The 27,121-nt window shown below is 34.4% G+C and overlaps 1 protein-coding gene across 3 annotated transcripts in view; it reads right to left on the bottom strand.

The window, feature by feature from the left end:
- The window catches only part of LOC150100495 (FERM, ARHGEF and pleckstrin domain-containing protein 2-like), a 726,486-nt gene that overhangs the window by 352,842 nt on the left and 346,523 nt on the right, over nt 1-27,121 (bottom strand). For all 3 annotated transcript variants that reach the window (XM_090403005.1, XM_090403006.1, XM_090403007.1), the window contains exon 13: nt 17,254-17,343. In XM_090403005.1, coding sequence (XP_090259131.1) covers nt 17,254-17,343 — 90 coding nt within the window. The remainder of the gene's footprint in view (nt 1-17,253; nt 17,344-27,121) is intronic.

Below are 27,121 nucleotides of genomic sequence, written 5' to 3'. Positions count from 1 at the left end.
TTTCCAAAATTGAGAAAGTTTTAGGCAATAATTTTTTTTTTTTTCTTCCAGATTCGGGTTATGAATGTGTGCTTCACAGTTTTCTTTGTAGAGTTTTTCTAGAAGAAAGTAACTTTTTGTTCCACTGAATTCTGTGTTTTGTAGATAAAGCATGGTTTGCTAAACTGGATTTGTTGGGTTTGTTAAGAGAAATGTATTCCTGATGTTCTTCAAGATGAATTTGTGCAGATCAACGTAGAAGAATGAGAAATTAATTCAGGATACTTTAGAAGCCAGAACAAACTACATAAACAGATAGAGGGAATAGCTATGTGGTCTTCTCTTTCTTCAAATCTAGCCAATTACTTTATGGAACATTTCGAACAACATATTCTGGATATTTTTTCACTTAAACCATCGGTTTGGTACAGATACATTGATAATGTGTTTGTAGTATGGATTTGTTATGGAACTCCTCTTTGTCCGATCTTCGTGAATTTCTTGGAAAAATTAATTCAATTAACCCAAGAATCAAATTTACCTTAGAAGTAGAAGACAACAATTGTCTTCCTTTTCTGGATGTTCTTATTCTATATCCACCATATGAAGTTTACAGTTCTCAATATATAGAAAACAAAAATCATACTGGGTAAATACTGCATTTGCCAGCGTATTTTTTTCTTTGAAAATAGGACTGAAAAACAGGGTGCGTCTTATAAACCGATATTCAGTTTTTTATTACTTTCATTTCTGGAAATTTTCTCTGTTCTAAGTTACACGATTTCTTTCTTGCTTCTTTGTAGTGTGTGAGAGCATTCCAGTTACGTAGAGTTCAGTGGATGTGCATGCGCTGTCATCGACGATCACAGCTGTGTTCCTGTTCGTTTAAACTTTCCAATTGTTGTCGCGGTTGTTGTGAATGGTGATAAATTTCTGCTGTTAAAATTTCTTGGCAAATTATGGCTGAAAAACGTCGGTATTTCTACAATATTGCATACAAGCTATGTATGATTGAGTATGCTAAAGAACATAGGAACAGGGCTGCAGAGAGGCATTTCGGGCCAACCCTAACTGAGAAAATGATAAGAACTTGGCAGAATCAGGAAGAGGATCTAAAAAATCTTTTTTTTTTTTAAAAAATGTGTACAAAAAAGGGGGTGGGTTTTATATGCCGGCAAATACAGTACATTGATTCTAACTCTCATCATCACCCATGTCAGAAATATGGTTAATCAAATCCTTAGTTGACAGAGCTCATAAAATTTGTTCTACAAATTTTCTTTTAAACAAAGAACTGTTTATTATCAGAACTACCTTTAGTGCAAATGGTTATAATGTAAAAGCTATTGAAAAAATAATCACTAATTATGGCCATCGTCCTAATCCTCCTCAAGAAGAAATGACCAGAATTTGTATTCCATATATCAAGGGATTTTCTGAAAAAATAGCAAGATTACTTTGACAGATTAATGTACAAGTTGCTTTCCATCCAGTTTGCAAACTTAATACATTCCTTATTTCACCAAAAGACAAATATCCTTTCCTATATTAACCTGGAGTTAATAGAATTCCCTCTTTTTGTACTTATCTCATTATGGGCAAACTGGTTGATCTGCACATATTCATCTGGAAGACATGAGGAATACTTTTCTCTTAATGAACCCACAAATCCAGTTTAGCAAACCATGCTTTATCTACAAAACATAAAATTCACTGGAACAAAATCAAAGTGTTATACAAAATTTACTTTCTTCCAGAACAACATTACAAAGAAAGCTGTGAAGCACACATTCATAACCCAAATCTGAACAAAAAATTTCTCAATTTTGGGAAGTTATAATAACCAATACTAACCATTCATGTGTTCCATAGTTGTAATTAAATTGTTTATAATTTAAAAAGAATTAATTAACTGAATTAATTTATTGTAAATTATTTTGAATATCTATTAATGCAGATGGAGCTATTCTCCTGCAGCCGATATTGTATATAATATCGTGTGCTTTCAGTTAAATTGTTCTTTTTTAAGTTTCCATAACTGTATTGGCAATGGCTATGAAACTTAGCTGAAAAATTTTGCAATAAAAATATTAAATGTAATTGTTTCTGGTATTAATATTTTATAATGAATTCTTCTGCTTACATCTCAAATTTCAGATGAATGCAGTGACATTAGTTCTTCCTGAAGTCCAACCTAAATGTCCTCAATGCGGGAGGAGAACAACAGAGAAGTATGGAAATACCTGTAAGTAAGTCATGGTGGGGACTTTTGGGTCTCAAAGTTGTTATGGTAACCATGAAGGCTTTGTAGAAACCCTGAAAATTTGGCCAACAAGACAAATAATGTCAGAAAGGCTCATTTCCAGAAACATATAGACATGATCAGAATGATGTAATACTATGAGATTATAGTGATCAGAGCTTCACCATTTTATCTTTCTACTACACATTATAGATCTCAGGTTGAAGAACTTCAGTCATGCAGAAGAACTTGAGCCTCTTGTGATGGGCTCTACTATATATAACTATAGGGAAAAAGATGCCAAAAATGGAAACTATAGGATGAACTCCAACTACATGGTTTATTAAGATGATGCCCTAAAGGTATCAGAATAGTCATCATTGGATCAATTTCATCTGAAAACCACTAAGAGGTTTTTAAGAAAAAAAATTATGGTTTAACAATTATGTACAATGTTTAAACACGAAGACAGACATAATGGAAGTTTGTGAGACAAGATGGACAGGAATTAAAAAATTGAAGGGCATAACTGTACATTTATCTATTCTGGAAGTGAGGAACACATAAGAGGTGTTGGACTCATGATGAAAAAGGAATTTCCAAAAGTATTCTTGGATATTGACCTGTAAGTGACAATCATATTAATCATATTTGCAGGAAATCCTTTTGACAATGGTATCCTCCAGGTACATGCTCCTATTGACAGCCATTGTGAGGAAGAGGTTGATGAGTTTTATGAGGATTTTATAAAAGGTTATAAAACAAATACAGAAAGATGATATTCTGATTATAATGGGAGAGCTAAATGCAAAAGTTGGACCACAAGAAGAAGAGTATCCTCAGTAATTCATACCTTTCAACTTGGAGTACTTTGAAGTATGTGGAAAGAAAAATAAAATATTAAAAAGAAAAACATTAAAAATTTGGAACACAGATATAGAAAATGCAATGAAAGAAAAACAAATGGCATAGAAATCATTCTTCCAAAAACATATAAAGAAAACAGAAGAAATATACACAAGCAAAAGAAAAATAACTAAAATAATAGTACAGACAGCTCACCAAGATTCTTGCGACAGATTTATTAATAAATTAGAAGAAGACATACTTGGAAGACAAGAAAGCCTAGAAAATATTAAGGAAGCTAAACAGCGGAGAAAGAGATACAGCACAAATCAGCATAATACAAGAAAAACAATGGATTGAACATTATAAGAATCTATAATATGACCCAAATTTAATAACAGAAAATAATAATGAAAAAATCAGTACTGAAATAAAACCAATTAGATTAGAAGAACTAAAAGCAATAAAGATATCAAAAAAGAGAAAATCAATCAGATTAGATGGCATAAAAAAAAGAATTTTTGAAATATGGCGGAGAATACTTATATCGCAGATTCTTAACATTAAAAAATAACTGTTGGAGGAAATGTGATATGCCATCAGATTGGTTAAAAGATAAGATTATATATATATATATATATATATATATATATATATATATTTAAGAAAGGAGACAGAGATGACTGTGAAAATTACAGAGGAATAAGTTTATTAAATACAGGTTACAAAGTTTACAGTAAAATCCTGAACAAAAGATTTAGAAATATTGCAAACAATCCATTCTCAGAAGAACAAAATGGCTTCAGACATGGAAGATCATGTACATTTATATTATTTATGTATTTATTTATGTATATATATTTATGTGCTAAAACAAATTATTGAAAAAAGAGAAGAATTTAATTTAGAGATCATATGGCCTTTATAGATTGCAAGAAAGCTTTTGATAAAATACACACAGAAAAACTAAGGAATATAATGAAAAATCAAGGCTATCCATTACATTTGGTACAAGCAATACAAAGTTTATATAAAGATACGAAAATACAGTCACAGTTAGGTAATAAATTAACAGAAGAGATTGAAATAAATCAAGGTGTCGTGGGATGTAGCTTATCGCCAACTCTATTCAATGTACAGTTACACTCCAAGTTACATAACACGTGACTTATGTAAATTTGCAGTTACATAATAAATCTACTAGCGCGTATGAACATGTTTGCGGCTTTGCACAGGTGTGTGTCTTAGACAGCCTTATTGCTGTAGAGTAGTAGTAGATCCCTCGTGCAGTTAGCTCAGTCACTTGTTATCACTGCTAGTTTTGTTGTTTTTTTACCCCTAAAATGGAATGCAAACACAAAACCAAATGCACTGGTAATAAATCTAAAAAAAAAAGCTTTACAATTGTTTTAGAAGAAAGGGTGAAAATAATTCAACATCGAAAGGGGTAAAACTTCCTGCAGAATAGCATTCCTCAGAACAGCCAACTTAGCCGTCACAAGACATTTTTTTTATCTGAAAAGTGAATATTTCAGTTTGTTTTTATATTCTTTTATATCATGTATTTTCCATACTTTCATATTTACAGTATGTATATTATTCAAATACAGTTCATATATTTTTTTATGATTGAATTTTTTTAATCACCCCAAAAATGAAAAATATCTGATTAATGGCAAAAAAATTAATGTAAGAGAGCGGTATGAGTAGCCATTGAACATTTTATTGTATGCATGTAATTTACAAATTCGACACTTATGTAAAGGTTTACGGAACGCATTACTTACGTAGCTCAGAGTGTAACTGTATATATTTATAAGAATTATTAAAATATGGATGGAAAACAACAATAAAACAAGGTATCCAGTTAACCAGAAGAACTGTTATCAGTACAATACTGTATGCAGATGATCAGATTACATTACAAGACAATGAAGATTAGCTTCAAAAATCACTTTATGAATTAAACTGTTCTAGATCCTCCAGCAAACTGGTGTAGGTAAAAAGCTGCAATCCATTATCAAAGGAGCCTATGCCAATTCAACTACTCGCCTCCTAGTTAATGGGTTCCTGTCAGATCTGGTCAAAATTCGAAAAGGAGTCAAGCAAGGTTGCCCCTCATAGTCCACTGCTCTTTACATTTGTTCTTGAACCTTTCTTACAGGAAGTCAACAGTGCACATGCTGTGCGAGGAATGGTATTAGCATATGCCAATGATGTAGTGGGCACTTTGAAGAATAATGATTCCATATACATCTTTTTTGGTATTTGGAAAAAATTCAGCAAGATCAGTAGATTAACTACTAATGAAGACAAGACAAAATTAAAAGTTTTTGGAAAGTGGGATCTTGGAGGCATTCTTCATCACAAACCATGGGCTCACTGCCCGTTGGTGTCCGATGCCTCCTTCACTATCTTCTTCCACCTTTCTTTGACCAGTGCACAATGTTGCAGTTTCTGTACATCCATTCCACACCAGTTCTTCATGTCATCTATCCATTCTCTGTATGGTCTACCTCTTCTGTTTACACCATCCATAATACCAGACATGAATGTCTTTATCTTCCGGGCCTCAACCATTCTGCAGGTGTATCCAAATAATTGCAGCTTCCGTTTTATAATCTTCTGCATTAGATTCTCTTTTGGTTGTATCTTCTGATAGGGCTCTTCATTTGTGATTTCCTGTACACATCCTATTCTTAGAATCTTCCTGTAACAAGTTCTTTCAAATAACAAAATTATTTTTCTTCATTCCTTATTTATTACCCACGTTTCAGATCCATACAGTACACAGCTGAAGATGCATGTTTCTAGTACTCTTAGTTTCGTTTGCAGGCTGATCATGGCCTTCAGATTTCTTCTTCCCTTTGCAATCCTGATCTTTATTTCTTTTTTACAGTTGAAATCATACATCATTTTAGTTCCCAAATATGCAAATTGTTCTACATTTTCTATATCAATTCCATCCACTTGTATCTTTTGTTTCATGTTCTTCTCACCAAAAACCATTGTCTTTGTTTTTTCCCAAGTTAATCTCTTTCCTTCCTCATTTAACAGTTTCAATGTTTTTTGTACTTCTCTTTCATCTTCTTCCATAATAACAATGTCATCTGCAAATCTCAGATTGTTAATTCTCATCCCATGTACTGATATTCCTTTTGCCCCTTCCTTAATTTTATCCATTGCTCTTTCTAAATGTGCTATGAAAATGCTTGGTGATATTGGGTCCCCCTGTCTAGTACCTCTGCTTGTTCTAAACCATTTCACCAAGTCATCACCTACTCTAATTGCTGCAACTGCATTCTGATAAACATCTTTTAATATAGCTATTAGTTTTTTTATCAATTCCATAGGATTCTAGCACTGTTAATGTCACTTTCTGGTCGATACTGTCAAATGCCTATTTGGAGGCATTCCTTTTGGACTAATCCCTAAGAGAGAACCCTTCATCATACTTGGAATTCCCTTCTCCTTATCCAATATTACCATAATCTTTCCTGCTCAGTTGCAGATAATAAATATTACAAATATCACAAAAGCTGAAGAAAAGCAATTATATAGTAAACCTCTGCAATTTTTTTGGTCCAGCTTATACTAAGAAGTTAAAAAGGAATTTCTTCAACTATCAAAGAAGCATGGAGGATTTGGGCTTCCAGTCTTAAAATTCTGCTATTTAAGCAATACAGCTTCAAAAATCCATAAAATATTGCAGACCAATCACACATGTGCTGAACTTCTCCTGTACTACCTGGGTTTTCATCTTCCCCTGTTTGAAACCTTTATCTTTTGGACCTTTATAATCATTTACAATTGGAGTAAATGATTATAAAGGTCCAAAAGCTGAGACTGTTCCTGAATACTACAACACTCTGTGCTTAACTCTAAAACTGCTAAAACACTCTGGCATTGATATTCTTTCCATTAAAAAAAGTAAATTTTTGTATAAAGAAAATTTTGCCACAAACTTCCACAATTGAATACTGACAACAATACTTTGTTTCATAACTTACTGAAGTTCCAAAGATACCCTAACAGGAGGGATATTGCTTGGAGATTTGCATATGGCCACCTTTCAGTCAATACCATCAAATGGAGGTACTTTATCGGAGATCCAATCTGTGATATCTGTTACCAACTGGAAAGAACAGAACATGCATTCTACAGCTGCTCTCTTGCCCTGCGTATTTGGAACAGATTATGTAATGTATTGGGCATTCCATTACTTACAACAGAACAGTTTCTTTTTTTTGAAGTACCTACCACCTGTCAGCAATGGGAAGAGAATTTCGATTTTCATAATTAATGAATTAAAATATCATTTATGGAAGATTAGAAAGAAACATGGATTTGAAAGCCAGCAATATGACATCCAAATGCTTCATAATGTTGTATCGTATTGGGGAAATTTTATTGTTCAGTTAAATGATTTTGGTATTTAGAAAGACGCATTCTAGGAAGTATTCAATTTTTTAATAGATTGGTGTAGACCACCCACATTATGCAATATTCACCAGGGAGAGATAAAATTTTGTCTATTCTTGCTATGAGAGGTTTTTTAAATAGTTTTATCCTCTTAATTCAATGTGGTCTTATAGTCAATTGAGGGATGACTGGAGAGTAATCCCAGGCAAAGAAGGCCAACACAAGGCAGTTAACTCATATGAGGCAAACCATCTGGGTATCAGTCATCTTGGTGCTTTAGATGAACAACTAAAATTGGTATTTTAGTTGTTCATCTATATGAGACTGGTGAAAAAGGAAAATTGATAGCCTTTAGCTATATGATGATATAAAAGAGCCAAGGCCTTCTCTCTCTCATACCATCTATCTGTCTTTTCTTTCTCCTGATACTATCAGACTCTCTTGCACCACCTATACTAACTACTCTAGAACTGATAATCACCCATTTACTTTTTCACCTCAAAGGTTGAAACTGATCTGGGTAGTGGCTTTTCCTATAATGCACAGCAATATAGGAAAGTCTGCAAGGATATGTGCATTGTATTACGGGATACTAATGCAACTGATGTGGAGTCATTAGCCTCTATACACAAGTAGTTCAGTTATGAAGTAACTTCACATGGAAACAGTCTTTGATTACACTTTAATAAAGGATAAAACCAAGAATATAACTTCTTGGCAAAGTAATTGTTCTCTCATTTCATTCTCTGCACTTATCCTGATGAACTGCTTACTGAATATTTTGACTCTATCCTCTGCAGCAGTTATGAATCTACCACTTTCATCCATTAACATCATCGCAAAATAATCATTCTTCTTTCTGCTATTGTAAATACTTCCCAGGGTTTTTCTTAGGCTGATTTGCTAATTTATGCTGTCCTTACCAACAAGAGCACACCTTATATACTCTGTTATACAAAGCACATAAGGTGTGCTCCTTATTATCATTATTCATCTTGTTCTACTTCAAAAGTACCTTCTTCTTCCTCCAGCTTTCATACTTAATCCCCTAATTCATGCATTTGACACCTATCATATCCAGCCTTTTCACCTTAGGAATACATTCAAGCATTGATGCTGTTTATCACTTTCTCATTTCCTAAGCAGCATTTCTTTCTTTCTTGCTTAATTCTTCATTCCATGCTATAGCTTCAGGCTGTCTCCTAAGCTTCTCATAATCACCGACTTTGTAATTCCACATATATATCCTTTGCTAACAAAGTCTTAATATGGCTAGATACAACCCAGGCGATCACTTTATGATCACTCTGACCAACTGGAAGGAAGTCCTCATGCTGACAATAGAATTTAAGAATCTCACAATCACATCTTTAGATGAAATGATCAGATCTAAAACTTTTGATCCTCATGTGCCCTTCTTTACACATTGCCTAAGATAGTTGTCTCTCAAGAACTTTAGAAATTATTTTCCTTATTTCATTCCAATCTATACTGCCATAATTAAAATTACAGTCATGATAATCACTCTTTCCTTATTCACTTACCCAAGTTTCTTGTAGATTTCATCATCACCATCCTCTACATTCCCTGGCATAAAGCAACATTCAACTAAATATATTTTTCTATGAACCTTCACCTCACACTACTCTGCCTTAACACCACTGTTACTATTTTTTGCTTTTCATGTCTATCTTATGTGGACAAACTTCCCTTGCTATCATCAATAGCACTTCCTCTAATTTTTTTTTCCTTTCTGATAAAAAAACATTGTACCTTCCATTTCTATTTCAATCAGGATACATTCCTCATTAAACCATGTGTCACATCTTCTGACAATTGTTTTGCAGAATAAACTCAATCAGTGACACTATTTCATTTCCCATATTTCTGATGCTCCTGGCATTTGTAAATGAACACAGCAGTTCACTTTTAGGTCTACAACCAGTCATAACGAAGCCACCTGTTGGTTATGATTTTGCTGTGACACTTGTACTTGATCGATCATCTTTATCACCACTTATCCCATATATCTATTTAGTCTCAACTACCCACTATCTAACATCTTGATCGATTCCATTCTTACAGTGATCATTCTAATACATACATTCATTACTACTTCCAACATCCATGCTCAATTTCGTCTGTCTCCCCTGTCCACTACCCTGTTCTCCTTACATCCCCATTCTCTCTTCATCTCTCACATATCCATCAGGATGATTTAAATAAACTGGATTTGTAAATGGTTGTCAGTTTATGTTGAAAAATGTAAGGTTATGCACTTCAGGGTGAAAAGATTACATACTGTGTATCACAGTAATCTACCCACCATTACCCAATCCCCAAATTGATGAGGCTAAGGATTGGGTAATAGTTAGTAGAGTAAGAGTTCCAAGGAAATATAGGAGAGAATGACTACTATTTGGGTTTTTTGGTCAAATATATTTATTTTAAACTAAGTTATACCAACTAGTTTCGTCAACCATGGCTGATGGCTTCATCAGGGTTAAAATTATATAAATGTAAGAACACTTAAATGCTAAAAAATTGTTTGCACTAAAACCATAAATGGACCAAATACAATTGCATTTTTATAAAAGCAAAAGAATGCGTATAGCACGTGTATGATCTATTAGTTATTATGTAGGAATGTTCTGTAGTTGGCAGCAAAATTTAATTCTGGCATGTTGAAAGATCTAATGAGGGTCTTCCAGATCTCAGGCAGAATTAATACTTGGTTTCTATTTAGGTTTTCTTCTGAACGGAGAACTGTTGTGGCTTCTTTTATCATTCGGGAGCGGAAATCCTCCTCTAAGTAGGGCATGGAGCTTTTATCCCATTCTATAACATGGTTAGTCCTAGCAAAATGAAAGGAACCCAGATTTGTCTTCTCTATTATTATTGATGTCTCCAACGTGTTTCTTTTTTCTGATTTCAAAACTTCTTGAAGTCTGGCCAATATAGTTTAAGCTGCACGAGCAGGGTATGTTGTAAACTACGGCATATTTGAAAAAAGGATGACTATCTTTTGGAAATCTTAAGAATTGGCGAATGGTCTGTGAAGGTTTAAAGGCTACTCGTATTCCATGTGGCTTGAGGAGTTTAGCAATCTTATTAGAAACTGTCCCTGTAAATGGAATCACAATAGTAGAATTGTAATGTATATCTTCCGGTCGTCTTTGTGGGGGTCACAGAAAAGAATCTTATGGATCAATTTCCTAGGATAACCATTCTTTGTAAGATTATTTGATATCAGCGATAGATCATCTTGGAGGTCTTTATCATCAGTTGTAATGAGAGAGGCTCTATTTTTTAGCATGTGTACAATGCTAAGTTTCTGAGAAATATGGTGTGACGAAGTGAAGTACAAGTATCTACCTGTATTGGTAGGTTTGCGATAAACTGTACGGCTGATGCGTCTATTTATTTGTTTTTTAATTAAAATGTCCAGAAATGGTAATTGGTAATCTTTCTCCAGTTCTAGAATGAATTTAATTTTGTGATGTAAAGAGTTGATCTTGCTTAGGAAACTGAACAAATCCTTTTCCCTATTTTTCCAAACAATAAAAATATCATCAACGTATCTCCACCAAACTGTGGGTTTAGGGTGCAGTTGAGATAAAATTTTATTTTCAAATTTCTCCATAAAGAGAAATTTGAAAATAAAAGTGGAAGAGGGCTTCCCATTGCAAGGCCTGTTAATTGCTGGATATAAGTTTTATTCCATAGGAAAAAGTTAGAATTTAAACAATGATGGAACAAAGAAGTAATGTCTTGAGGGAAGAAATTTCCTAAAATGTCGATCACTTCCTCTACTGGAATATTGGTAAATAATGATGTCACATCCAGGCTTGCCAGAAGATCTGTATTGGAGATAGAGATGTTGTTTAATTTCTCAACGAAATGTTGTGAATTTTGTATGTAAGTATCCAAATTGCGGATGTGTGTTTTGAGAAGACCTGCAAGGTGTTTAGATAATAAATATGTAGGCGAATTAATACCATCAACAATGGGGCATAACGGTATTCCATTTTTATGGACTTTTGGTGAGCAATATAGTCTCGGCATTAGTGGATGCATAGACTTCAATCTCTGTTTTAAATCTGTTGACCAGCTATCCATATTATGTAATAAATCATTGGTAATCATTGATTCTTTATCTGAAATTTGTGTGATTCTCAAAGCACACATCTACAAATCAGATACTGACATACGAAATTCACAACATTTTGTGGAGAAATTAAACAACATCTCGATCTCCAATACACATCTTCTGGCAAGCCTGGATGTGACATCATTATTTACCAATATTCCAGTATAGGAAGTGATTGACATTTTAGGAAATTTCTTCCCTCGAGACATTACTACTTTGTTCCATCATCGTTTAAATTCTAACTTTTTCCAATTGAATAAAACTTTTTACCAGCAATAAACAGGTCTTGCAATGGGAAGCCCTCTTTCACCACCTTGTGCTGATCTCTTTATGGAGAAATTTGAAAATAAAATTTTATCTCAACTGGACCCTAAACCCACAGTTTGGTGGAGATACATTGACAATATTTTTATTGTTTGGAAAAATACGGGAAAGGATTTGTTCGATTTCCTAAGCAAGATCAAGTCCAATGGGATAAAAGCTCCATGCCCTACTTAGAGGAGGATTTCCACTCTCAAATGATAAAAAAAGACACAACAGTTCTCCATTCAGAAGAAAACCTAAATAGAAACCAAGGATTAATTCTGCCCCCGAGATCTGGAAGACCCTCATTAGAACTTTCAACATGCCAGAATTAAATTTTGCTGCCAACTACAGAACATTCCTACATAATAACTAATAGATCACACACGTGCTATACGTGCGATGTACACATTCTTTTGCTTTTATAAAAATGCAATTGTATTTGGTCCATTTATGGTTTCAGTGCAAACAGTTTTTTTAGCGTTTTTACATTTATATAATTTTAACCCTGATGAAGCCAACAGTCACAGCTGACGAAACTAGTTGGTATAACTTAGTTTAAAATAAATATATTTGACCAAAAAAACCCAAATAGTAGTCATTCTCTGCTATAGTTCTCGTGGTCAAAAATAACCGTTTTATTATCACGTTCCAAGGGAATATTGTAAAAGGTGCAAATAAATCAAAGAATTAGTCAAGCTAAGAAACACACTAACTAGTAAAGAGGAGGTTATTATCCCTCTTTATAAGGCTCTCATTTGGCAGCATCTTAACTAAATCTTAATTAACTAATGAATATGCTTATGTAGGTTTCTTGGGAATCAGGAGTGGTGGAGATGATCCAAAGACAAGTAACTAAGAGGGTGAGAGATATGTGGAATGCGTGCTATGATTATGGGTTGAATGTGTGTATGTGTGGGTTGCAAAGTTTAGTTGATATGAAGAAAAGAGGTGAGGTGATTGCAGCCTCATTATCATCATCATCATTAAATTCCTGATATGTACCTCAAGGGGGTGTACAGGATATGTCAGTACTACATGAAAAACTTACATCACCACAAACTTCCTATCTACAATTTTCCTCCAAATCAATCTGTTACCTGTCAAGACTCCAACATTATCAGATCTTATATTCCTGTCTTCTAAGGCACTTTGTACTCTATCAAATAACACCTATATCTTGGTCTTCCTCTGGGTCATTTTCCTGCCAACCTAGCAGAGAACACTTGTTTTGCCAATCTTTCCTCGCCTATTCTGTTTAAGTGACCATACCACCGGAGATTAGCTCTGCTAACTCATTGCTGGATGCTAACAATGTCAAGTTCTTTCCTAATATCCTTGTTTTTAATATGATATTGCCATTGACAATGCACAGTCAGGCTGATGTTAATGCCTTACAAGAGAACTTGAATAGATTGCATGAATGGGCAGGTAAGTGGAACTATCAGTTCAATGTCACCAAGTGTAAGGTTTTGAGATTTGGTAAGCAATGATGGGATGCCAAGTATACATTTCATTGGGAAACTTTAACAGAAGTAGAGGAGATGAGAGATCTAGGTGTGATGGTGGACAAGGACCTGAAATTCAGGGCCACATTGCTTAAGTTTTGAAGACATCACATCGAATAATGGCAATGATGCAGAAGAGAACCCTGACATGCAGAAACAGAGAGGTTATGATTCCATTGTATAATGCCTTGATCAGGCCTCATATGGATTATTGTGGACAGATTTGGTCGCCGGGTTTTCATGGTGACGAGGATATGTTGGAAAGGGTACAGAGAAGATTCACAAAGGTAGTCAGTGGTCTTTGGAATGTGGAGTACGAGGACAGATTGAGGGAATGTAAGTTGCAGAGCCTCATGAATAGGAGGAGGAGGGGAGGATATGATTGAGACATATAAACTGATCAGGGGTTGTTATCAAGTAGACATGGAAGAGATTTTTCATAGAATTAGAGAGGGAAGTAGAACAAGAGGCCATTGCTGGAAACTGTATGAGGAGGGTGTGAGCAAAGGAGTGAGAAGCAGGTTCTTTGCATGGAGGGTGGGTGTTGAGTGGAATGTATTGTCTGAGTGTGTTGTGCATGTGGACACATTGAATCAGATTAAGATGCGGTTGGATAAGCATTGTATGCAATACTGGGTACCTCCCACGATGAGTCTCTGACTCCATGGAGGTCGCATGTTGATAATAATGATAATAATAATTGATGCCATCTGTTCAAACCCCTAAACTTTCTCAGGACTCTCATATCTGCGATCTCTAGTCTAAGGTCAAGTGCTTTATTTCTAACCCAGCTCTCAGATCCTTAAGTTAAAATTGGTTTGAAAACACTGTCTTGAATACAGCTAATTTAGTGTTTTAACTAATTTCTTGCTTATTCCATATAAATTTAATCAGTTGACTTCCTACCATACCAGCTTTGTTGATTCTGTTGTCTATTTCCATATTTAATTTACCATCTTCACTAAAAATTGTACCTAAATAGTTGAAATGCTTTCCTTGTTCTAAAAGTTCTCCATTTCACAATGCAGTTGATATTTTTAATGCTTCTACCTATTTTCATTCTTTGTCTTGTTACTCTGACCTTCATAACATATCTATTACAACAGTTATTCATATCTATTACAACAGGATTTATTTAGAAGCATAACATAATCTGCATAAAGAAAGAGCTGAGATTAACATCTCCAATTTTGATATCAGGTTTAATACCACTTTCCTTCATAATGTGATCCATATAGATAATGAATAACAGAGGAGATAACGTACATCCTTATCTGACACCACATTTAACATTAAACCATTTTCCAGTACTTCCTTCAATTCTAACTGATGACTTACAACTCAAATAAAGACTCAAATATAATGCCCCAATGTCACCATACAACTGTAGCATTTTGAATTGCTTTTCTCTTGGCACCTTGTCATATGCCTTTTCCATATCTACAAAACTTATACAGATCTATGTTATATTCCCATGATTTCTCAACTATTTGTGCTAAAATGAAAATCTGATCCTGACAGCCTCTATTTGGTCTGAATCCAGCTTGTTCCTCACCAAGCTTCCCTTCCACAATTCTTCTCAACTGTTTCTCAAGTATACTCGCAAATCTTACCAGGAACACTCAGTAGACAAATACCTCTGTAATTCTCACATTCAATTTTATTTCCATTTTTATATATGGGTACTATGAGAGCTCCATTCTAATCATCTGGAATTCCTCCCTCTGTCCAGGCATTTTGAACTATGCAATGTAGCCAATGTAAGACTTTTATACCTCCATACTTTATCATTTCTGGTCGAATATCATCTCCTCCAGCTGCCTTTCCACATTTTAGCTTTTGGTGGCTCTTTCTACTTCAAGTACAGATATGTATTCTTGATTTCATGCCTGTTCTATGTTTTTTTATAACTGTGTTGTCACTGATTGTTTCATTTAACAATTTTTTGAAGTAATTACTCCATACTTCAAGGATATATTTTCCTCCAGTTTTCATGTCACCTTTATCATCTCTAATTCCTTTTACAACACTGTTTCCTCCATTTCCGTGCTTCTACAACAATCCCCAGAATATCTTGCTACCTTCTTGATATTCATTTTCTATGTTCTTACCAAAGTCTTCCCATGACTTCTGTTTAGCTAGTTTTACACAATGTTTAGCTTTCTTACGTTTGTCTCTATATTCTCTAAGAGAACATGCTGACTTTGCCAGGAACTTTTGATATGTTTTCTGCTTTTCCTTCACTGCCTCTTTAACTTTCAGTGTCCACCATGGGGTTCTGATTTTTCTATCCTTGCAGACAACCTCACCACATGCCTCTCTGGCTGAATCAATCAATTTTTTCTTCAGGGTTTGCCACTGAATCTACAAGGCTTGGTTCTTGTTCTCAAACTCTTTCATTTCTTCATGAATAATGTTTGTTTATTTTAGTCTACAGTTCACATCTGAGAGCTGCTCAACTTTTATTCACTTTAAAACTTTCTTATATGTTCTTTTCAATATGAAATTTAAATCCTCTGTACACTATGCTGTCATGCACCAGTGAGAAAACATGACTATCGACAATGACATAGTCAATGAGACTTTTCTTCTTCCTTGCCTCTTCTCTCCATGTGAATTTGTGTGCATTTTTATGTTGGAATATTGTGTTAGTAATTACCATTCCATGTCTACAGTTGAAATCCAACAAGTATTTGCTATTATTATTAGCACTGGTCTTTTCTCCATATTTTCCCAAAATATTTTTGTATGTCTGACAATCATTTTCCACTCTGCTATTTAGATCCCCAATATGGTCCAACCTTTCCTTTTTCATTGTGTCAGTTACTTTCTCTAAAGCCTCAATATATCCCTCGACTTCTAGTAGAACCTTCTCTGATACCATAGGCACAAATAAGTCTCACTGCCCAATTCCCCCATTCTAATATTGCCTGCAATCAAGAAGATTAGCTCGTATTTAGTGTTGAATACTATAGCTACTCCTTCTTTTCCTTGATTGTCACTGCCTGAATATAATATTTTGTATTTATTTCTCAGAAATATCACACTAGTTTTTATCTTTTTTTGTTTCTGTCACTCCTATTATGTCAATCTGGTACTTATCAAATTCCTCAGCTAGTTTCATTTCTTTGCTATTCAGGCTTCCTATGTTAATAGTACTGATCTTGAAGTCTGGTGGAGTTGAGTTAGGGTGTGTGTTTCAGGATTTTTTCCAGTAGCTGACTTGTCACTGTTCGCTCTGGTTCTCTGGCGAAAACAACGGGGCCTTGTTGTACCAGGTGACGCCCCAGCTGGCATGAAATTCTGTCATGTTGTACCATCATTTTATATTTTGGTTTAAGCCAATAAGAATACAATTTGGTCAGCTAAATCCCAAATTGCCAGCCCATCCTTTATTATTATTATTAGACACCTTCAGGGAGCCCAAAGACTCATCAAGGGAGGGCACCTGCTCCACAGAGAGCAGGTGCCCTCCTCTGCCTCAGCTGCTCAATCCACCAACTGACCGCCAACCACCACCACTAGTATTTCCAAAGACAATCACAACATCCATGCCCACGTCTGGATTTGAACCCACAGCCTTTTGGCTAGAGAGTAGATAGCTGAATGGCTGGAATGGATTGCTAGAAAGTTGTGAGTGCCCTAACAATGAATGAGTTAAGGAGAGGTATAATAGGTATGATGTTTATATTCATATAATAATAATAATAATGATGATAATAATAAAGATCTGTAAATATCATATAAAGAAATAATTATTTTTTTAAAAAAATATGATATTTCAATAACATCAAACTACTAACCACATTCATAATTTCTATATCCTTTCTGTATGTTCTTTCTGTCAGAAGCAATTCTTTTGCTATATAATACACTATATCTGATGGTAACTTCTAAAGAAATAAGAACAAAAATATTATAAAACATGTTGAAATTATTGCAGAATAGTAACATATAGTGTATTTAAATTTTTTAAATTGCCAATTACATCTTTGTTTCTCAAAAACATTTAATATTGCAATATTTGTACACTATTTACCAATAATTGTCCAGACACTATAGAAATTTACAATTGACACCAGCAAGCAAACCCTAATATCGGGTATGTCCACCTTTGACTTTGATGACCTCCTGCACCTTTTGAGGAAGGCTTTCCTTCAATGTACTGCAGACATCAGGTGGAATTTGTCTCCATTCCTCCATCATATTTAGTGTTGAATACTATAGTTACAACTTCTTTTCCCTGATTGTTATGGCCTGAACTCGATGCTGCAGGAAAGCAGCATCGAGTTCAGCAACAAATTGAGGATGTGCTGATCTGTACCTCAATCGCCACTCCAATTCATCCCTCAGGTATTCAACAGGGGTTGAGGTCAGAACTCTGTGCAGGCCAGGACAGTCATTTACCACCCATCTCTTCATAACATTCCATAACAGCTGCAGCTTTGTGGCATTGTCATCTTGAGAGTAACATGGGTCAGTTCCATAAAAACTCCACAGTGTAGACAGCACTTGATTATCCAGAATATCAAGATACTGCCTTCATGACACCACAGACAACAACCAGTGGTCCCACTCCAAACCAGATGAATGCATTCCACACCATTACTCCACCACTACCGCCAAACTTTACTGTGGGTACAACACACTATGGTAAAAAGTGTTAACCAGGCTGCCTCCACACTCACACCCTGTAACCAGGCTGATAATGTGCCAAAAGAAAAACTGTTAAAATATTTCCATTTGGTCATATAAATATGATGTTGCATAGAGTAATATGTACACTTTACATAAATTTTAAGTCAGCTGTTAGTATTGAAGAAGATATACTGGCTAATTGTTTGATATAAAATGAGGAATAAGCCAAGAGTGGACAATGGCATTAAACTTAATATGAAAATCAGAAATATTCAATTCAAATTGTTACTTTATACAGATCATGCTTTCTCTTAAAAATATCTAGTATACACGTCTTTGGGATGCTAACTATATTGAATAATTGCTGTAACAACTTTGTTATAAATAAAATTAAGTCATAGCTGATTTTTCTTTTATTCGTCTAGCTTTCTGTCGGACCATCTTTCTTATTACATTTTTTTATTTCCTAATTTAATTTGTTAACTTTATTAAGAACTATACCTAAAAATTCAAACTATGAAAACAGAGAGGAACATGAACATATATGCTTTCTCAATAAAAAAACTCATAGAACAAGTAAAACACTTTGACTTTTTAGGTATAGTTCTGAATAAAGTTAACAAATTAAATGAGGAAATAAAAAAATGTAATAAGAAAGATGGCCCGACAGAAAGCTAGACAAATAAATGAGAAAGCAGCTAAACCACTAATCTAGTAATATGCAAGATCATGTTCAAAACAATTTTATCTTACACACTTGAGAGTTGGATTAGAAATAAAATAGTGATAAAAAAAAATAAAAAGACTAGAGACCACAGATATGACACTTGTAAGAAAAATTAAAGAGTGACTAGATGACATCAATAGTTGAATCACATTAAAAAATGAATATATTAAAAAGAAAATTGACATTGTTAGTATTCAAAAATGTGTGTGTGCAGAACTAATCTAAACAGGTTTGGTTATTTATACAGAATTGGATAGAGGCTATTACAAGTATTTAATGCCTGGAATGATAAGAAAATGGCTCAAATAATGACCAAAATCTAGGTAGATTGATACAGTTAGTTCTTTGTATTTTCTTGTTCTTGAAGGATGACAAAATAAAAGAACTATGATACAGGCATAAATGGAGTTGGAGTAATATTAAACAAAGATGCCAATAAGTCACTGTTGAGCTTCATCCCTTACTCAGATAGGATGATGTTATTAATGATGTGGAAAAACTGAAAGGTCAACCACTAGACATTAATCTTATACAGGTCTATGCCCCTACTGCTGACAAGAATGATACCGAGATCGAAGATGTTTATGATCAATTAAAAGAACTAATGAAAAACACAAAGAAACATAATATTAACATCATCATTGATGATTTCAATATTAAATTTGGGAAAGGTAGAAGTGAAGATATAGTTGGTGAACATGGACTGGGAATAAGAAATGAGAGAGGAGACTGTCTTATTCAATTCTGCCAAGAAGAGGAACTAATAATCACAAACACATGGTTTAAGCTACCATCCTGAAGGCTATATACTTGGCAATCACCACAGGATGATAATGCAAATATAGTCAGAAACCAAATTGATTACTTGCTAATTAATCAACGATTTCAAAGTTCCATAAAGAGTACAAAAATCTATCCTAGTGCAGATATTGTTTCTGATCATAATCTACTGGTGACAGAATAATAACATCATAATCTACTGGTAAAAGAGTCAAAACTTAGACTGAAAGCTATACTTAAGAAATATCAACAACAAAAGGCTTCATCTAGGAAAGTTAAAAAACCCAGAGATAAGGGAAAAAACTGAGTCAAGATCTGAATCAAGAGAAAGTTTCATGACACTTATCAAGAATGATGATGTCATGAAAGTTCATGGTACAGATTAAAATCTGTCTTCATAGAGAAATGTATCAATACCTTGTGTCCTGATAGAGCAGTAAAAAAGAAAGATTGGATAACTGATGATATTCTTTCTCTCATGGATCAACGCAGATCATATAAAAATCATAGTCCAACAAAATATAAAGAGGTTCAGAAAATTATTAAAGACAAGATCAAAGAAGCAAAAGAAATCTGGATTAATGAAAAATGTAAAGAAATAGAAATTCTACAGGAAAACCATGACAATTTTAATCTACACAAAAAGCTGAAAGAGACCTCAGGTACATTTAAGAAAAAAACAAATATGTATCCTTCAAAACAAAGAGAGAGAAATAATATCCGAAAAGGATGACAAAATACAAGAATGGGTGAAATATGTAGAACTCTTTATGACAACAGACAAAACCCAGAAAATACTTATGAACAGATGGAAGGTCCATCCATTCTAAGATCAGAGGTATAATATGTGCTGAACTCAGCTAAAAATGGTAAAGCCTTAGACCCGGAGAGAATACTAGTAGAAATAGTAAAGCTATTTAATAAGATCTATGATAAAGGCATAATCCCTCAAGACTGGTTACAGTCGACTTTCATCATGCTACCTAAAAAAGCAAATGCAAAAACTTGTAATGACTATAGAATGATCAGCCTAATCAGTCATGTTCTCAAAATGTTTCTGAAAATGATTCAAAAAAGAATATACAGAAAATGTGAAGACACCATCAGTGATACCCAATTTGGCTTTAGAAATGGTTTGAGAATGAGAGAGGTTCTTTTTCTGTTCTCAAATCTTATTCCAAAAATGTAGTGACCAAAACAAGGAAGTATTCATTTGCTTCATTGACCTCGAGAAAGCATTTGACAAAGTCCAACATACTAAAATGATTGAACTATTAAAAAGAATTGGATTAGATGGTAAAGACATCAGGATCATTGAAAACTTATATTGAAACCAAAAGGTATCTGTTCAAGTTGATGACATTATTACAGACTCCATTAACATAAAATGAGGAGTAAGGCAAGGATGTGAGCTGTTGCCTCTTCTTTTTAACATATACTCAGAAGCCATATTTCAAAAAAATCTTAAAAGGAAGAGAGGAGGGGATTAATGTAAACGGTGAAATCATTATCAATATCCGATATGCTGATGACACAACTCTCCTGATTAATAATATTCAGGATCTTTAAAATCTTCTGGAACTAGTGAACGAAGAGAGTGAAAAAATGGGATTAAAAATAAATATTACCAAAACTAAATGCATGGTCATAAACAAGAAAGTAATTCTTAATTCTGCACTTTGTGTAAATGGGAAACAAATAGAAAGAGTTACAAAGTTTAAATATCTTGGATGCTGGTTAAATGAAGAATGCAATCCAGAAATGGAAATAAAAGTTTCCGTTTCTGGATTGAAATGGCAAGAAAAAAAATTTCTCCTGATGAAATCAACACTGTGTAACTGAAATTTAAATTTAGAGCTTAGAGTATGCATGGTTAAATGCTATGTATGGTCTGTACTGCTGTATAGTGCAGAAACTTAGACCTTGAAGACAACATCAATAAAAAACCTTAAAGGCTTTGAGATGTGGTTATACAGATTAATGTTAAAAATCCCATGGACAGCAAAAACATCCAATCAAGATGTACTGGAACAAATGGGGAAATCACATGAACTTTTAGATACCATAAAAAGAAGGAAAAATGCATATCATGATCACCTACTTTGTAATGAAAAATATAAGATACTTCAAATGATTATAAAAGGGAAGTTGAAAATTTATTTATCACTAGGTTAGACTATAATAGATTTAGTTTAATCCTTTATCCCAGTGAGAGCAAACAAAGTTTGCGCCTGAAAATATCTTCAGGACTAAATATAGTGTTGTACTATCTTATCCAGTAAGTAGTGCAACACCAAGGCAACTCGTGGCAAAGGTGGAGCAAGCTACCAGGCACTTCTACCAGATACTGGGTTAGAAGTGCCTGGTAGCTTGCTCCACCTTTGCCACGAGTTGCCTTGGTGTTGCACTACTTACTGGATAAGATAGTACAACACTATATTTAGTCCTGAAGATATTTTCAGGCGCAAACTTTGTTTGCTCTCACTGGGATAAAGGATTAAACTAAATCTATTATAAAAGGGAAGATAAATGAAAGAAGAGGACAAGGAAGACAAAAAAAATCTTGGCTGGCAGACATCAGAGACAATGGACTGACATTAGCTCTGAGGGACTGTTCAGAGTAGCTGAGGATTGCTCAAACTTTGCCAAGATAGTCACTGACCTCTGATAGGAGATGGCACTCAAAGAAAAAGTTCTGTCTTAGATAACTGAAATGCTAGATGGCCATATTGGTAATCTGACAGAAGATTACTTTGGAAAGTGACTACTGATAAGAAGTTAATAATAATTATACTAATTTAATCATATCATGCTATCATAATATCTGCTTTCTGGATATTACCAGTATGCATATCAAGAATTTGATAATTTTTTTAATATTAGTATTATTATTTTTATAACTACCAATTTATTGTTATCACAACACATAATTATCATCAAATCTCAATGAAATCATATGACTCAATGTGGTAGGTAGGTCCATAATGAGTCATGTGGCAAATTTTTATAAAGTAGAGCTTTATGAAGTGCAAAGTCCGTTAGTCTTTATACTTCATAAACGCTATAATTTGTTTTAGTTTTTGTGGAGTATAATGTTATTTATTGTTATTAATTAACTCATCTTTCATTAGGTGTAGATATAAGAGGGCCATTATGAAAGTAATGTCTTCTATTTTTTTTTTCTTTAATTTCAAGCAAGGCAAAAAAGACTTACATCACTATGTCAACAGCAGTAGTCTATGTTAAAGATACCAAGCAATTTTAAACCTGGTTTTACTCCATTTTTCCCAAGTGAGCAAACAGACACAATGTCAAGTTTGCACCTGCAATTGATGCAAGACTAGCTGATCCCACAGGAAGTGCAATTTACCCTTAATGCCAAAACACATCTCCAAGAAGGGGATGTATGATGTTTTGTATTAAAGGCAAGGGGCCACTACCCAGACTGGTTTCGACCTTTATTGAGGTCTCATCAGTGGGAGCCAGGCTAGAAATACCAAGATTTAGTAATGCAGAGCTTATAAGTATTTTACCAAAACAAGTTACCATAAGGTGTTTTAACCTTATTATTAAATTATTAAATAAAAATCTCAGGAGGAGATCTAAATGTAGAAAGTATTTTTAACTTGGGTATAATTATGTTAAAGATACCAAGCAATTTTAAACCTGGTTTTACACCATTTTTCCCAAGTGAGCAAACAGACACAATGTCAAGTTTGCGCCTGCAATTGATGCAAGACTAGCTGATCCCACAGGTAGTGCAAGACCAAGGCAACTTGTGGTAAAGGTGGAGCAAGCTCTGATCACTAATCTTAATATTTACCCTTAATGCCAAAACACATCTCCAAGAAGGGGATGTATTGCCTTTAATACAAAACATCATACATCCCCTTCTTGGAGATGTGTTTTGGCATTAAGGGTAAATATTAAGATTAGTGATCAGAGCTTGCTCCACCTTTACCACGAGTTGCCTTGGTCTTGCACTACCTGTGGGATCAGCTAGTCTTGCATCAATTGCAGGCGCAAACTTGACATTGTGTCTGTTTGCTCACTTGGGAAAAATGGAGTAAAACCAGGTTTAAAATTGCTTGGTATCTTTAACATAATTATACCCAAGTTAAAAATACTTTCTACATAGCAGTAGTCTAGTTCCATCACAGTGAGTAATGCTACAATCAATCACATAAGTGCAGTATGTGTTTTAAAATAGATGTTATAGATGCATGTAAAAAGCAGAATGGTGATTGAATTTGTAAGGAATTCAATCACTACAGTAAGTGTGAGAGATTTACAGTAATTGCAGAAGATAAGAGTCCAATGGATATTCATACCTGTCTAAAAAATGTGTATGGAGTCATGTGAACACAGTTAGATGGTGGATGAGACACAAAAGTGGTAAAACTGAGGCCAGAGACAAGTCACAGTACTTTATGCACAAGGGATGCAACTGCAATATTCAGCTAGACTGATTTTTGCTGTCCAATCCATTGCCTTGATCTGGCTTCCTCTGACTACCCCTGTATGGCTCTCTGAAAGATGCACTCCAATGTTCTCATTTTGTGGGAGATGAAGAGCTGAAACAATAAGTTTGTGAAGAGGTCCAACATCAGAGTCAAGATGTTTATGGAGTTAGCATAGAGTCTCACTTAGTGATAACAAAAGTGTAGAGAGAGAGAAAGAGAGAGAGAGAGATGTTACAAACAATGGAGGATTAATCAATGTAAAAGTCACTGTTAAATAAATTATATTTTTGAGAGAGAGAGAGAATGCATTATTTTCATACTGTTCCTCTTCAACCTTTTTGCAATGGTCAAATGGTCAAATTTAAGAAGCTATAAAGCTGTATTAAGTGATTTTTTAAGTTCTGTAATAATGAGAATAGCAGATAAGTGGCTTATTTGAAAAATCTATTTTAATAAAACTATTTCAAGTTTCAGAAGAATTGCAAAGAATTCCAAATAAGATATCTGATTTGAAATTTTATTTCCCATTCTTGTACTGTCTCCTATCTAGGAGGTTGACTACCATGATGTAACTCATGGTTAACTATGGGCATAACAACAAGTGGTGAGGACCATATCTCTTCCAAATACTGTCATAAGTATTCACGGCTGTAAATCCATATGTGTTCATGGGGCTAGTTTGCCTCTTTCTTCTGAGGGACGAAAAATACAATTTCCAGGTGAAAAAAAACTCTCTACCTCTATATGAGACCAGCTAACTCCCCTTTAGTGAAAAGAAACCAGATAAAGGTTCCTCGTGTCATAGACAGGAATCGAACCCAGGTCTTTTCAACCAAAGGGTTTTGTCTATATCGACTGAGCTAGGGAGGCTTTTAAAATTTTATAGTCAACAAAAAATAGGAAATAAAAATTTTAGTATAATTTTAGTCTAGTTTATTTTTGAAAACTTAGTGTGGCAAGAAAATCAAATGCTGTTAATGTAGATTTTTCGAAAATAATTTTATGTCATGAGTGCAAGATGTATGCATAGCGAAATGTGAAAGATGCGCTTGTGGAGATACTGAACAGGAGATGAGAAAAGTGTGGATTTGTAGAAAGTCAATATTTCACTCTGTGTTAACAAATGTGAAACTGACAGAAGGAATAAACAGAATGAAAAATAGTGATGCTGAGGATTGAAAGAACACAAGAATGAAGGAGTGAAAGTAAGTGATATGGGAATGAAGGAAGTAGGAATGAGGAAATGAAAGTAAGGTGTGGCAGAACGAGAGGTAGTGAGACTATGGGAGTGAAATTGCCAGAATGCAAGATTTGAATAATGAGTCATTCAGAATGAAAAAATGAAATGGGGAATATGCAAAGTAATATCAGATACTTAGTGGAAGCAAATGAAAGTGTGCAAAAGAATGGAATGAAAGAAAAAAGGGTAAAAGAGGTAACATGAGTGCAATATGTATAATTTTATGAATATTGCACTCAAATGATATGAGAATAGCAATGTATGGAGATTCCATTGTTAGAGGATTGATTAATGAGAGAGTCCATAAGGTCTGCTATCCAGGAGGGAGAGTTAACAAGAAAATTCATGCATTGGACATGAGGAGGAAATGGGCAAGAGAATCAGTGGTGGTTGTGGAGACAAATGATTTAAGTGGACATAGAAGGTAAGGGAGGATATCAGGAGGTTATTAAGAAAAGTACAGTATAGTGGGAAATGTTATCAGTGTGTTGCTGAGATATGACAATGATGAGTTGAGACAGAGAGCCAGAATCATGAATGGTATGCTGGCATAGGTGGTGAGGAGAATGGAGTGCAGTTTGTGGATGTATGTCATGAATTTGAGGGAAAATGGAATTATACAGACATGATGGACTGCATCTGAATGGCTTTGGAGTAAAAGAAGTGCATTTTGTGATACAAGCAAGAGATTCGAAGTAAAAGGTGAAGTTAAAGGTTAGGAGAGTGATACTGAAGAGACTAAAGTGATTGGCTATGGAAACAATAGTAGTGTGAGAGATGAAGATAAAACAGAATGCAAGCTTAACAGTTATTAGTGCATGGGAAGTGATTAATGACTCTTGAGCAAGGCAAATTAGATTTCGTGAGAAAATTAGATAAGCAGGCCAAAGTAAATCCAAAACAGATTTTTTGCTACACAGCAAGTAAGAGAAAGAATGATTATAGAAAGATAACTCAGTGCCGATGGTAGGAATGTGACAAAAGCAGAAGAAATAGTTCAGTTACTTAGTGATCATTTTGCAAGGATATATATATATCGTCCAGGTGGTGACTTGGCAGTTACTGCGATGACAGACACTGAAGGTACTCCGTACACTGAAAAATATCAATGTAAATGCAGCAATAGGCCTGGACAGTATGTCTGCTCATGTGCTACAAGATGTGCAAGTGAACTGGCAGTGCCTCTGTCGAAATTCCTTAATGCAAGTCTCAGATCTGGCAAGGTTCCAAGGAAGTGGAAAGAGGGTAAGATAATTCTTGAAGTTACACAAAAGGTGGTTTCAAGACAGAAGTAACAAATTACAGACCAATTAGTATCTCTGGAGTGGTGGTTAAAGTATTGAAAGAGTTGGTTCGAAGTAAAATTCCAAAATGGGTGGATAGGAATATGATACCTTATAGGGTCAGAATGGCTTTGAAAAAGGTTGGTCCTGCCTCAGTAATTTATTCATATTTTATAATAAGTTGACATCAGAATTGGATAAATAATAAATAAGCAATAATAAGTAATAAATAAAGCATAAAATAAAATAATAATAATTAAGCAGATTGCTAAAACATGATCTAAAACAAGCCTTAGTGGAACAATTTTGCCATTTTTCCACTCTTTTGGGACCTGGACAAATCTAAGACTCATGTTAAAAATGTATGTTAAAGGTGTTGTTAACTCCCTGGAACATTCCCTCAAGACATGCAAAGATATACCATCAAGTCTCCCATGGCCTTGTTGACATCAAGTTTACTCAATTCCTCATATACCTCCTGCTCACCCACCATCAGTGGTTCTTCCTCCATTCCCACTGTTCTGAAGTTCTGCATTATGT

Source organism: Typopeltis vanoorti, chromosome 13, assembly GCF_054136105.1.
Source record: "Typopeltis vanoorti isolate ZY-2024b chromosome 13, IOZ_Tvanoo_1.0, whole genome shotgun sequence".
Lineage (NCBI taxonomy): Eukaryota > Metazoa > Arthropoda > Arachnida > Uropygi > Thelyphonidae > Typopeltis > Typopeltis vanoorti.
Note: the sequence above shows the minus strand (reverse complement) of the source record. Positions and strands in the feature narration are given on the sequence as shown.